This window comes from Oreochromis niloticus, linkage group LG23 (genome assembly GCF_001858045.2).
Source record: "Oreochromis niloticus isolate F11D_XX linkage group LG23, O_niloticus_UMD_NMBU, whole genome shotgun sequence".
In the NCBI taxonomy this organism is placed as follows: Eukaryota; Metazoa; Chordata; class Actinopteri; order Cichliformes; family Cichlidae; genus Oreochromis; species Oreochromis niloticus.
Genome location: NC_031986.2, coordinates 20,247,213 through 20,262,128, shown reverse-complemented (window position 1 = coordinate 20,262,128; position 14,916 = coordinate 20,247,213). Strand labels below are relative to the sequence as shown.

The following is a 14,916-nucleotide window of genomic DNA, read 5'->3' as shown; positions in this document are numbered from 1 at the left end:
AAAAAAGTTGACACGTGGGATTTGGTTGTTTAGGAAAAGTTTTGGGAGTGATGGCAGCGAGACAGAGCGAGTGAGAGAGAGAGAGAGAGAGAGAGAGAGCGCGAGTTTTTAGATGTGGGAGATTTGTGACGTTTAGTGTGGAGTGTATAGTTAGTGTGTTGTGTTGTCTCGTGTAGTTGTTCTGTTGTGTAGTCGTTGTTTTGTTTTGTGTGTCAGTGAGGGCACTAATGAATGTCACAAAGGCACATTTGCAATATAAACACTGTCACGAAGTAGATAACCAGCGGAGTGATACACCTCCTGTTGTCAGGCCTGCAGGTTTATTATGGTGTTCTCCTCTGTATTTTGGTTGACCAACAATGTTTTTACTGGCACACCTAATTTGTGGGGCATCTTATGGCAACACCTGATTGTTCTCTCATTTTAGTTTTTTTTTTTTTTAGCGTTTTTTTTACAGTAAAAAAAACCTACTAGGATTTTAAGTTCTTTGTGTGATTTCAGATCAGTAATACTAATGCAGTTTGTCAGTGAAAAAAAAACAAAAAACTAAATTCAGTTGAGCTGAAAAGAATGATACCAAACAAGGCAAGGGGAAAAAATAAAATGAAACAATTTGAGGGTGAAATACAAACGTAAACTCAAAAGGAGTCAAAAATGGCCGGTTGTATTTCAGACCTCAGTGGGTTAATCCAACAAATCATAAAGAATTAGGTTTAAATTTTTGTTCATGACAGTGCAGGTTTCTGACGTTTTCTGTAATTTAAGCTGTAACAATGTGATTGTTTTCTAAGAAAAAACAGTGTGAAACTTAAGTTAGACTTGTGTTTATAAATGAACTGCTCCATGTTGTGTAGCTTTCTGGATTTTATACTTATTGGGCTACATATTTATTTATTATACAGGCTATACAGTACATAAGATCAAAACTCACATGTTTTATGTAACTAAAGTGTGTAATTATGTGGGCTACAGACAATAATTAAGTTATAGACTATTTATAAGAAAAACGTGTATACTTACTGCATTTGAATCATTTTAACCATATGTAACCACCTGCATATGTGTTTGAAAAAAAAAAGGCTTTGATTTTGCCACCCTATTTGATTTCTTTGCCACCCTCATGCCACCCTAAGAAAATTTCTCTAGATCCGCCCCTGGGAAGAGGGTCAAGTTGACAGGTGGATGGTTTAGATTTTTTAATAAGATTAGATACATCAGTTATGGAGGGAAGAGTAAAGCTTGAAAATAACTGACAGGAAGACGGGGGGGAAACAGGAAGTCTACTTCAGAGTCAGAAGCTCCTACAGAGTTAAGTTGACTGTGGATATCTGAGATTTTACGAGTGAAAGAAGAGATAACAGAATTACAAAAGTCAGCAGAGTACATGTGGGAAGGGAATATGTCTGGAGGTTTTGTAATTTTACTGAACAATGAGAAGAGAGACCTGGAGTTACCTTCATTAGAACTGATTAAACCAGAGTAGTATTCACATTTGGCTGAAACAATGCAGTCATAGAACAAAACATGATGATTATACATTTCTTTATATATAGTAAGTCCGGTTTTTTTGAATAGACGTTTGAGTTATTTATGTGACCAATAAAACACCAGAAAATGTAACAACCGAGCAGGACATAAAAAGAGAAGAACAAAGAAGAACATCTGTCTCTGACTGAAACAGACATGATGAAAATGAGGAAACAACATATTTTTAAATAAAAATAAGAAATAAGAGTTTACACACTTCCTAACAACCTTAACAAAAGAGATCCAACCCAGTACTAGCAAGGTGTACCTACTGACGTGGTCAGTGAGTGTATATTACAACATGAAACATTACCACAGTGTCACAGTGGTAAAAGTGGAGGGGGAACTCGCTAGCTACTGCATTCCAGAAACACTGTCCAAAGTGTAGCAGAGCTGACTGGAGACCAAAACAGCCAATCAGAATTTTTGCATCCAAGTCTGTGATTGGTTGCTTTATGGCACATTTATAATGGTGTTATAATGGGGAGCAAGAGCAAATGCCAACAACTGAGCGAGAGGGCTGTTATTGTGTGTGTATATGGATAATAGCAAATGCTGAAATAAATTTCTTGCACGCAGCAATGAGTTTTGTTCGCTCAAGTTAAATTTTGTTCGCTCAAAATAATTTTCTCCACAAAATGCAACATTTGCACTTGTAATTTTTTTTTTTTTAAACGTGCGCTCAGAATAGAGGCACAAAAATAACGCCGTAGCTTCTCCACTAAATCCAACAGAATTCCGCTTGCGGTGCTAACACATGTTTCAGCCGTGTATTCCAGCCCTAACCTTAACCGTATGAAATGTTTTCCAGAGCGTTTCACAATCAGAACGTAAAACACATTTACATGTATAGATTAATTCCAAACATCTCTCATGCCTCCAAACACGTTCTCATCCCAACTCGTAACATACCAACGCTATGTGACAAATTGTCGGTATGTTACGAGTTGGGATGAGAATGTGTTGATCTTGCCTTTGGCTTCACCTGCACGGTGGTTCCAACGTAGCTATCCCCAGCCAACTTTCCCCTGTGTCGGGAGCACGCACTGGGCTCTCCAAATCATGGACAAAGCGTATCCCACATTCTTGATTTTTAGTTCACACACACACGTCTTACAATGACTAACTACTCTTGAAATTTTGGAGATGTTAGCTCTTAATACAGTAAAGTTACAATGGGACACAAATAATATCAGGCTGATCCTGCCACAATTTGTTCCACAAATAGTATCCAGCAGTTGTTTATGTTTTTAAACCCATTTTGCACCGAGAAGCATTTTTCTGAAAAATGTTTTGATAGCAATGTTGAATATTGTTACACAGGGGGAAAAACAACTACACGTAAAATAAATACACCATGAAGATGGTTTGTTTTTTACGGAGCCCCGCAAGGGACATGGGAGGAAAAAAAATGAAGATGAACTTTTGCGAATTCTCGCAAAAGTAGCTCGGGAACTCGCAAAATAGGCCGCATCCTTCGGAGTCTGCCAGCTCGAAGCTGACAAGCCATTAGTTTTAATATTACTTTTCTTGGTCACAAAATAAACTTTTAAGATATTTTCAGGCGAGAATGTAGCTGTATAAACTTCAAGTATCTGCTTGATTTATCAAGACATCACATATTTGCAAAAGTGCTCCTCTGTGAAGAGGTAGTAGTTTATTTTATTGCCACCTGTAATACAAAAGGTTTGAAGTGTGAAATAAACTGCAATGGAGTTTGAAAACAAAATATACGTGTGTGTGTGGTTGGACGATGTGTTTGTGCTGGTGGTGGTTGGGGGGATTCTTGTAAAACAAAGGGGGGTTCTAGCTTTTTAACTCCAGCCGATAAGACCATTTCCCACACCCATAAACATAAACTACTCTACACTCTTTTTATGCTGCCAACACTTTACTCACTTTTACTCACTTACAGTTATTTACTCACCTTTCAGTGACTTTAATTTTAAAACTGTTTAATTTTAAAACTGTGTATATACTGTATATTCCGTGTATTTATTATCTCACTCTTACTGCCTGCTTATACCCTGTCCTTATCTCCAGCGTCATGGTGCTCTGTTGTATGTTAATTGCCCCTTGGGGATAAATAAAGTCTTTCTGATTCTGAAAAAAAAGTTTGGGAACTACGGATGTAACTGAAAATAACAAGAACATGAAGGAAGCTGTGGTGTTTATAGCAGTGATTGAAAGGACTGTTGCACTGTTGAGCAGAAATGAAGTTCCATCTTGTATTCACCCTGCTTACAACTGGCTCACTTCCTCTCAAGTACTGTTTGCATCTACCACTAGATGGTGCTAGGGAGCATGCAAAGTTAAACACTCCGATTCTATTGCAGACTCAAAACCGGACAGTGGTTCCAGTGACAATGAGGTAAAATACTATCAAATTTTATCTATTCATGTTTTTATTTCTTTGTGAAGTTTCGTGTGTGTGTTGTTTATTTTTTGAAATTTTCTTTCTTAAGAGTCCTGACAGGTTGTTTTGTTTTAGAAAATTGAGGAAAAGAAATTCATTCGCATCAAACAAATGTTCCAGTTCTTGGGTCTTTGTTTCAAACTTTTAATTCAAGTAATGTGCTGAATTAAAAGAAGAGGAAGAATTAAAGCAGCTTTTTTTCATGGCTCAGTAACACCAGACTATAAAAAATAAGTAGTTGTCTGGTGATTATGTTGAAAAGTGCTTTTTGCATTCAGCTACTGATTGCAAGTAGTTACAGCAACCAACTGGTTTAGCTCACAGGGTGACTGCATAGGTCACCTGGGAGGCAACCTGTCTCCAAAAACCTGCAGCCAGCCTCTGACTGCACTCTCAGACAAATACAGCCAGACTGCAACATGCTGATATCAGTCTGAATCAGTCCGCACTGATGAACACAAAAGAGGACTCAACTCAACTGGTTGTATACGGGTTATATTCCTACATAAAAGCAAGGTTGCAGAGCGAGCGCCTTTGTCATTTTGCAGTTGAATCACTGTCCAACAGCGACTACTAACATTATTTTCTGTGTTTCTGTTTGAAATCTGAGATTGTGAATGGACTCTGAATCTAAATTGTTAATGTGAACTTCTGTGTTTGCAGACAAAAACAGATTGTAGGTAATTATCACCTTGACCTGGTCAAAATTTTGCTCTATAGCCACTGTTTTTATTATATTTAATTGTGACTATAGTATCAAACAGAGTATGAACTGATGGGCAGCAAAAGTTCCCAAACAAGATAAAAAAGGATTATTTTGATCCGTGAATTAGGTAAAGCTAGTCTGTGGAGCTGGATTTGAAATTAAAAATTAGGAGCAAATGGCAAAAATTGTGTATGCATGACCAGATACAGGTGATCGATCCTCCCACCCCATTGGCCCTTACTTATCATCTGTCTGACGATTTTCAAGATTATCTCAGCCTGTTCTAAATATTTTTATATTAATGATGATTCAGTTTTAGTCACTTCAGTGTTTCTCACAATTCACTCATTTATTTAAAGGCTCAGAAATTGAAGTCTTTAAGTTTAAGCTTGGACCACTTTTTTAGTGATTTTTGATGGCACCCAGTGGCAAAATGAAACAAGCAAATTTCTCTCAGAAGCAGCACTTTTTTCTTATTTTTGAAAAGTTTGCCAAAAAATAAGTGGCAAAATGACCCCAGCCCTTTACCTGATTTCAGTCACCTTTTCTAAAGAGAGGTAGATGGTAGTTTGACCTCTGACCTCAGTTGTCAGCCTGTAAAATTTCTTCACTTGCCTCTGTGATGCCTCGTGATCCACACGTAGCGACCAGTGGGAACACACTACACCAGCAGCTTTAAAGTTTTGTTACAAGATAAAATTTCTATGTTTCCGTATAAATAGAAAAACTACTTTAATCTTTCTGTCAGTGCTGTTGTAGTTTCTATGGGTTTAGGGCAGAGCCTTTGCTCGCTTTCAGATAGCTAACATGCATTCAGACATAGAAGCCATCTGATAAAAATCTGATAAAGTCTCTTTTAGCTTTCTCCTACAGGATGACGAAGAGTAAATCCAGTCATCAATACAACGGCAGAAAATATGACAACTGGCAGGAGAGAAGAAGAATAAAAAAATTAAAAAAAACACTATCTGTCCTACTTTTCTTGGGGGTATAATGTTTCTAAACTTATTTGATCATTGAGTGGTGAGATTTTTTCTGTATGCCAACCATGCACTAACATGAACTTGTGTTAACTTTTAGGAAATTGGTAGAACAACATTTTATGGGTTTGGACAGTTTGGGTCACTCTGTCAGTGAAGAAGTCGATGAGAGTGACAGTGAGGACCCCAAAATCTGATCTGAGCAGCAGTTAGGGGGTCAGGGGTCAGTTAAGGGTCAGACATATGTGCTGTGTGTGGAAAAGCAATAGTTGTTTGTTAATGTGAATGATGGCGTATATGTGCGTTTGTGTGTGTGTGTGTTCCTGTCTAGCTATCTTTGTGAGGACCGAAATCTGCATTCTACTATACTTGTGAGAACCAACAGTCACTTGTGAGGACACACTCACCGGTCCTCACAAGTTTGAAGGCCTTTTTGAGGCTCAAAATGTGGTTTTAGTGTCAGGGTTACAATTAGGCTATGGCTAGGTTAAGGGTTCGGGTAAGGGGCTAGGGAAACCATTATGTCAATGAAGGACCTCCTCACTAAGATAGCTGAACGGGCTTGTGTGTGTGTGTGTGTGTGTGTGTGTGTGTGCGTGCGCCAAGAGCTCCAAGAGGACTTCGTGATACCCTCATGTAAAGTACCAGCATGCGAAGGTACTTCAAGAGTCAAATGACAGAAATGTAGCATCCACTTCTGATTCAATGTCAGACATACAGAGACATACAATCGCACACACAGACTCACACATGTATGTATGAGCACACACACACACACACACACACACACACACACACACTTGTTTGGTTGTTGGATTAAAAGCTTATATGAAGATTAAATTGGTGTTTTTTCCAATTAAAATAAAATGTTTCAAATAATTTGTTCACCTAAATCTCCATGAGCATTCACACCAGAAAATGTTGTATTCCCTGACTGGTTGACAAGTGGTTGCTGATAGTTGCTGGCTGGAATTAGGCTAAATTGGTCATGAAGAAAATGCTACACCAACAATTCCATGTAATTGCTTTGATTACTAGCAGATTGCTGCGGTCAGCTCTCGTTTGCATGGATGATTGTGACTTGTCTGCAGACACTCACCATTTTCACTCTGTAGTGAAACCTGAAGTGTTTGCAGACAGGTTACAGTCTTCCATACAAACTTCTGGCAACCTTGCCAACCTGCTAGCAATATAGGCAATCAGGAGGACTTCAGTGCAACCAGATGTGTCGGTCTGTTACCATTTTTATACTACTAACTAACTGCCAGGAACTTGCCTCAACAAATTACCAAATGGTCTTGGAATACCAGTTGGAATTTTCCTAGCAACTGGTCACTGACCAGGTGATTGGCTTTAGCAACTGATTTCACAGCAACTGGCACAACATGAAATTGGTCACAAAATTACTATGCACCAAAAAAATTCTTAGCACTGCTTTGATAGCTAGCAGATTTCTGCAGTTGCCCAGAATTTGTGTGGAAGTCACCCACTTGTACACAAATACTTACCAACTACTTACCAAGTGGCAGTGAAACTTGGCGCAACTTTCAGCAACCACTTGCAACAATGAAGAAAATGCATATTTTTCCCTGGCAATCGGCGATTTTCTCTTACAAAAAGATAAGACCCTCAGAAATTGGGTGAAATTCTCTTAAATAAACATTAACGAAAGGAAAGATCAGACATGTTTCTGCTGAAAGCAAACTATGGCACAAAGTTCTGCTCATAGCAAACCACCAGCTCTGAAACCAAAGTAAAGTTCACGACCCTGATCACAGATGTACCGAGTCTGCCCGTTCAGGCTGCTCAGTCTGTAAAGGAGCATCCACACAGTGAGCAATTCACTCATCTCTTAGGCTCCAGTTGCCTAGGTAACCCTTTAACGTATTTGCCACCCTGTCATATGTCGATCAACTGTATCTATTGTTCTAATTGGTGAGTCAGGACCCGCTTATTTTGTGTCACCAGCAGTTATTCCAACCAAGGTAGCTTTTATAGTCTCTAATTGACAAGTTGACAAACCACTTCCTTTTGGATGCCCCCTAAGTGTTCAGATGTACATACATTAATACAGTTGTATAGCGGCCAAAAGACATTCCCGAGGCACTAATTATGGGCCACCTTTACACATGTTAATATGACAAAAACAGAGGAGGACTGCATGATGGAGGTTGATGACAAGGACAATAGTTTGATCCACACTGTGACCTCTGATTACAGGAAGCTCCTTACAACAGATGTTCTCTCTCTTGGTCAGTGTAGAGGAGCAGATCTTTCTCCTCAATATAAATTTAAAAGGTCGAACACACCATTTTCCATATAAGCACTTACCACATTAATAGTGTAAAGAAAGAAATGAGGGAGCCAACGATAGACAATGTTTCGTGCCTACATGGCATTGCTTTAAAAGACCACTCACACATTTTATTGTACACAGGCCCATTGGAACACATGCTTTAATGATCATAGTCATAATTCAGTTTAATAAAAGCATGGAGTTACTGGCCTACAGTGATGATTGCACTCTCCTTTACAGAAAATAATTAAATAAAACAAATAAATACATCCCACTCGAAATAAACCACTAAATGTGACTTTTAAGAAAAGAATGTGTTTAAATATAACAATCAAATGGTAAAAAAAGGAAAAAAAAATCCCCCTCCCACCCAAAAAAGGTAGTAAGTGTTGTATTTTTTTTTTATGTACAAATTTCACATCGATGAACATGAAAGGGTGCAGGGTGTTCAGTGCCACACAGGATTGGGTGAGATCATGCATGTCAGGTGAGAAATAGAAACAGCCCCCCTCCGCACTCATGTGTCTGCTTTTCCTTTAAAAAGGCAGCAACAATAAGAAAGTATTCACATTTTCACTGGTGACAAAAATGTTATGTTGTCCCAAATAAAGAAGGTCAATGCACATGATGGAAAGTTGCTCTAAATACAAGTTTCTATGGCCATTAGTCCATTTTGTCATTCAGACCTGTGAGCTTTGTTTACACTAGCACCTCAGCTGGGTCTGTCTAAGGTGCAAACAGGCACATTTCTGAGATTTTGTTTGGCAGATACCTAAACCATCACTGAGAAAACCTTTTTAATTCATTATACTGGAAAATAACCAATACCTGAAACACAATCTCTCAATCAGTTTCAATCTTACATGAATCAAACCTACACAGCCCAGGTTAAATTAGGTTAAATTAAAAAAAACAAAAAAACAACAACAAACAGCTATAATAACTCTGAAATATTATGTAAATGTTAAAGGAACATTAGAAGACAAAACTAAAAACTCTCAAATTTACTTATTAAATCTTTATCAGTTTTCTTTTCAAAAGTTGGTTACAGGGCAGATAAACTGTTATTTGAATCAGAAAGTCAATACTAGCAAGCTAGGCTAATTTCCTTCCATAGTAAAGCAGGCTAACTAGTTTTCACTTAAAAAGTTGACATTAGTTAGCCTATCATGCTAACATCAACAATAATTCCCACTACTTTTTTATTAGTGTGGTTATTTGTAGTTTAGCTAATCAAGCTTTCACTTTCTTAACACTATTGTATCAGTAAATAATGACTACAGCTATGTGACAACTGGAATAAACAAATTCTTTTTAAATTAATCGTATTTAAGAAACTAAAAATGTAACATTGGCACTAATTTCTGCCACTCTTCAGTTATGTTACCTCCATTATCATAAAGCTAATAAATGAAAATAAATGATTATTTTATCTGCTAGCATTAGTTTTCTTGATCCTGTTTTAATTATGGTAAATGAGCTATCTGACAAATGAAATTTAATTTATTTTCACTTTTATGGAATAACAAACAAAAAATTCTGCTATTCTATCAATGACCTTTCTCTGCCAAGTTTTACGCAAAGGTAAATGGTAGAGTGAAAAAGACATCTGTTTTAGGCGTGAAACTGATCTCTTAGAGAATAAGTTCAGGACACAAAATGAGCAAGATTTATATTTTCCAGCACTGAGAATCCTCAAAATCAGATCTTTTGAGGTGCCAGTGTAAATAAAACCTCACTTATCCACACGTTTGTGAAAACAACAAGCTCACCTCTAAAAAGTCTTTTAACCCTGCTTTTTGTAGCTCCCTGGCTACCACCCCTCACTGAAAAAAATGTTCAATTTTAATGCAAGAAGAAGCCACTGGTGGGATATCTGCCAGTAACCGCTCTCCTGATGCTGAACTTTACAGTCCACGGAGGGGCAAGGCACCCGTTTAAACAGATTCCCTGGCCTTCAGAGCAGTTGGCCGCTTGAAGTAGTGTGTCGTCCAGCACCAAGGGTGGCAAAGGGTTTTCCCCTCTTTAAATGTGACAGTTATGAAATCTTTCCTCATTTCAAAGAGGATGTATGTAGTCCGGATGGCACAGAGAGCAAATAGAGGATCTCAGTTTGCAGTGAAGGGTCATTACCTCCCTTTAAAGACAATGTTGACTGGACCTTTAATTCGACTTCTAGTTGCTTCTGTAACATCAGTGGTAGAAACTATTAACAAGGAATCTGCATTTTTTTTTTATACAAAGCCTGTGTTAGAACCTGAGGAGGGTTTGCACTGAAGCTCCAATCCCTGATCTGGTTTGAGTTGAGATGGTGGCAGACAGGTTGGGCATGGGTCCAGCAGGTTGTTTTGGGCTTCCACATCAATCTTTAAAATTGTAGCTGCGGTTTTTGTGATGTTAAGTACATGCATGCATTTGTGCGTTTGGACGGTGAAAAGAGGTCAGCTAACCTCGGCACCACGCTGGTTGCTCCAGCAAGAGGTTTATAATCCAAAATTTATTTAGGGAAAGAGTCAAATGTGTTTGCATTTCAGGTAAATCCAGCCCTATATATTTTTTCCATCCTCTTAGGTGTGTAATGGTTTGTTCTAGCACAGGTGTGATTATAGAGACATATATCTCTCTGGGTAAGTGGTATGTTCAGGCATCTGGGAGGTTCTGGAGTGGTTAGACCCGTAGCGAAGGTCCTGCTGCTCCAGTGAGTGGTGTTGTGGATCCACAGTCATAGCCCATCTCCACTACGGCGTGGGAGCCTCCGACTAGCCGGCCTGGAAAGGGCTGTGCCTGCACCTGCCGATCTCTAAAACTCTGGATGTAGCTCTAGAAAGAACAAAGAGTTTATGGAGTTAGTCTGGTTCCTTCTTTTTATTGCCAGTCTTAACAAATGGCAGGATAACTTCAAAATCACTACTTGCCCAATTGGTTGCCTCAAAGCTATTGAAAAGTGTTGAAAATTTGATCATCTGGTTAAAACAATGTTTGACTGTGGTCACATGACCTATTGTTACCTATTTATTCCACACAATGAGTGCATGGCTTCAGGGTACTTGGCTGAAAAACAATCAAAATCATCACCCTGCTTCACTATTGGTATGAAGTGTTTGCGCTGATGGTGCTGTGCATTATGGCCAAAAATCTACTCTTTAGTCTAGTCTGTCCAAAGGACATAATAAAGAAATCTTTTGGTTTGTTCAGATACTGGATCAGATTATTATCTTATCATGATATGTAAAGCCTCACAAATCAAAGAGGGTGTACTTTCTTTTTACTATGATTCTGTCAGCAAAGGTTGAGCTGAGTTGAAATTCTAGTTTGCTAGCTTGCTATATGGGTTCACTAGGTAACATGATACATGACACTTGTGTATATTTTTAAACAGAATCAATTTTAGCCATCAGTAAATCATGGAATGAACCAACAAAACATATACAACTGATGTTTACTTTTCTCAGTGATAGCTCACATGGGGACAGTTCGCCATCTAGCTATAAAGTAACCTAGTTAAATGATAGGTATCTGGTACTTTGATCGCATCCTGATCGGTCTTGTTTTTAGGATATTGATAAGCATTTAGTATATATGATTTAGGACAGTCTTGTCTATATGTTATTATTGTATAATGACCTTGGGTACAGTAATGTAAGGTTTCACACTGATTTCTTTCTATTTTTTCTAGAATTCAGTGACAGACTAATTCCTCTAAATAACTGTGTTATTTGTTTCAAGACTAAAAATTTTCCTTTAACAGTATCATTACTGGTCCTCACAGGAGAGAGGACGTCTGTATCGTAGCGGCGGATAGGGTTGGGTTTGCGGCGGTAGGCGGGCTCCGTGTGCAGTTGTTTGGATTGGTGTTGATGGTGTGAGGAGGAGCCATGTTGCTGCTTCTTCTTCTTCTTGTTGCGGTAGCGGTCATCCCGCTGACGAATGCGCATCACCTGCATCCTCCGCTGCTGGCGGCTGATGATTACTGAGGAGAAACAAAGGGAGGCTAATGAGGAAAGATATTTTTTTGTTTTTCAAAGCTAAAAACAGAGGCAATGTTGATATCCATCTATATTCTATATACTTTTCTATGTGAAAATTAGATTCATCTTATTAAAAACTTAAGAGCACCCATAAAGGTCCCCTGAGGAACTCAGATCAGATTTGAGTTTTGAAGAGATTCTCACTTAGATGCATGACATCTTAAAAATATTGGACCTTCAAATGACCATTTTTTTTTTTTTTTAATTAATGCATTTTGTCAGAAGTGAAGTATAACATACTTCTGCTGAAAACTGCTGAAGTCTAGTCAGGACATTACAAGCTGATACAGGAGTGCCATTGAAGAGCAGCAAAAATCAGGCTTTTATTGTATTTGTAAATGTTGCATTTAGAACCAAATCACTGCAGAAAAGCTACAGAGCTGCTCTAAAATTCTAGGAACATGTCAACTATTGGCTGATCTCTTGGTGTATCTGGGCAATTATGTCTAATATTTTGTGTGTAGCCAGCGGATATCCAGGTTAAGACTTCCTGTTGTATCCACCTGTCCTGGTTTATCAATTTTAAAAGCTAAGAAAAAGTATAACTATCCTCAGATCACTGATGTTTAAATTTCAGCATGCGTTTTCCTCTTTCCCTCTTAATAAGAGAGTTTTTACGAGCAAACAAGCAAAGCCTGCTTAAACTTGATTGGTCAATAATACTTGGCCGGGGTTAAAGTAAAATTTGAGAGGTGGGGAAATCCCAAACTCTGGTATAGCTGTCCAGGACCTCAAAATAACTTATTGTTTGTTTAGTTAATTAAATTCTATATTTTACATGACTCAAAGACATTTAGTTTAGACTGCAGATGTAATAAATGAACATTAAATCATTCGTTTTGGTGTGAGATAATTCTCTTATTTTAGAGTTAGTTTTATCTAATGTACATTTGTACACTGGGCCAGAGGATCTGACTTTATGTGTACTACTATATGGATAAAAGTCTGCTTAGTGTGCAATGTATAAAGATATATATATATATAAAAAAATGTATAATATACATTGCAAACCCACAACAAAAGATACATTATTTTATATATTGCCACCATAACCTATAAGATTATATCATAATTTAAAGGTAGATTAATATTATTTTATAAATCTATATGTGCTAAATAATTAGTAAATAAATCTTTTAAATAAATATACTGGAATGAACCCCCTGCTCTCCTTTAGACTCATTCCTGCAGGTATGTCTTCTAGGAAGAAAAATGGTGAACTGCTACAGTCAGCAGCAAACCAGAGCCAAGCACCACAAATATACACTGGAACCAGCTTTCCTCACCCTTGGTATGGGAGTATCCTTCAGCGGTCACCTTCCACTGGACCACGACACCCAGCAGGGTGAGGGCAGGCCACACCCCGAGCACCACCCATGTCATCCAGCACACAGGCTTTCCAGACTCTGCTTTAATCCGTTCATACATGTACAGCACAAGGGCAAAGAGCTCTACGAAGTAGTCCAAAGCCACCGTGATGACGGCTGCCCCGAACACCGCTGTGGACAGCGTTGTAAACAGACGCTGCCACTGCAGGGTGAGCACAGCAAACAGCATGCCCAGGCCAAGCAGCACGCCCAGGGGCACCCAGACAGAGCGCGGCGGGCTGTCAGAAAGCTCCTCCATGCCGACCAGGGTGGCCACGGCCACCAGCAGGCCAAGCAGCAGGCCCACCATGAAGAGGCCCACGCTACGAACCAGCATGGTGACCAGGCCGCAGAGCGTCCCAATGCCCAGGCCAATGCCCACTGAGGCCTCCACGCTCAGCTGGGTGTCCAGCACGCGCTCCTTGTAGCAGAGCATAAAGATAACGACGGAGCCGAACATCAGGCCCGTCAGGAACATCACCGCCTTGAAGCAGCGATATCCTGAAAAAAAGAGCCAGAAACACATGACCTCAACAACAGGTCTTAAATAGAACAAAGAACAACTGCTGCTGCTGCATTAACATCACCTGTTCAACTCACCAAAGAAACAGTAAATGATGCCAAAGAGACAACACATCGAGCAGACAACGGAGGGAACCACTTTGTAATGCCCACGAGCGGCCTCGCAGCCGTCCATCCGCTCAGGGCCCAGCTCCAGGTCAGGCTGTGCCAGCATAGTCTCCACTGTGGTTGTCATCGTGAACAGGCAGTAGAGAAAAGGGAGGGAAAGGAGGACAAATGGAGGAGGAGAAGAAGTGATCAGGAGGGAGGTGAGGGGCAAGGGAGGTTATGGAGCACTGTCCAGGTGCATGGTTTTACCTGTGGATAGAGAGAAGAAGAAAAGGGATAAGCCAACAATATAAGAGTTGAAGCACTGTAGAGCCCACCAAATGGAGGCCTGTATTAGCTGTGAAAGCACCCTTAAGGTTTTAAAACTGATATGATGCAAAAATGGGTGGGGAGGTGTCAGGATACAGAGTGTTGAGTTCAATGACCCAGGAGATGAGTTTGTAAAATAAGTCTTCTTTCAGTTGCTCCCTTTAGGAAGTCATTCATCACCATCTCACCCTATACCTAGAATCCTCCTCTGTTACACCAAACCTCTGCATGTCCTTCTTCACTTCCTGCCTTGCAGCTCCATCTTCAACATCCTTTGTCCAGTAGATCCCATTTCCATCCTCAGCACATGTTCACATCATCTCACCCTTACTTCTTCAACTTTATCTCCAACCACTCAGCCCTACTGTCCATCTGATCTACTTTCTAATCCTGTCCATTCTGGTCATTCACAATATAATTCACAAATATTAACATCTTGTAAAACTTCACTGTCACTCCTGCTTTTATGCGTCTTTCATAAATCACCCCTGACACTCCTCTTGCATGCATATATCTAGATAGATATCAATCGATAGATAGATAGATGTCCATCTAGATAGATAGATATGGGGGAGCAAGACCATTAAGGCATTTATAAACCAGCGTTAGGACTTTGAAATTAATTTTGTCATGAACAGGAAGCCAATGAAGAGAAGA

At 39.3% G+C, this 14,916-nt stretch overlaps 1 protein-coding gene across 2 annotated transcripts in view; it reads right to left on the bottom strand.

Annotated features, from left to right (window-relative positions):
* Window positions 1-8,006: 8,006 nt before the first annotated feature.
* Window positions 8,007-14,916, bottom strand: part of tmem198ab (transmembrane protein 198ab) — a 40,717-nt gene continuing 33,807 nt past the window's right edge. For both annotated transcript variants that reach the window (XM_003446533.5, XM_005452294.4), the window contains exons 2-5: window positions 13,921-14,199; window positions 13,240-13,821; window positions 11,693-11,895; window positions 8,007-10,745 (exon numbers count right to left, since the gene is read on the bottom strand). In XM_003446533.5, the coding sequence (XP_003446581.1) occupies window positions 10,593-10,745; window positions 11,693-11,895; window positions 13,240-13,821; window positions 13,921-14,077 (1,095 nt within the window). In that variant the 5' untranslated portion in view covers window positions 14,078-14,199 and the 3' untranslated portion in view covers window positions 8,007-10,592. The remainder of the gene's footprint in view (window positions 10,746-11,692; window positions 11,896-13,239; window positions 13,822-13,920; window positions 14,200-14,916) is intronic.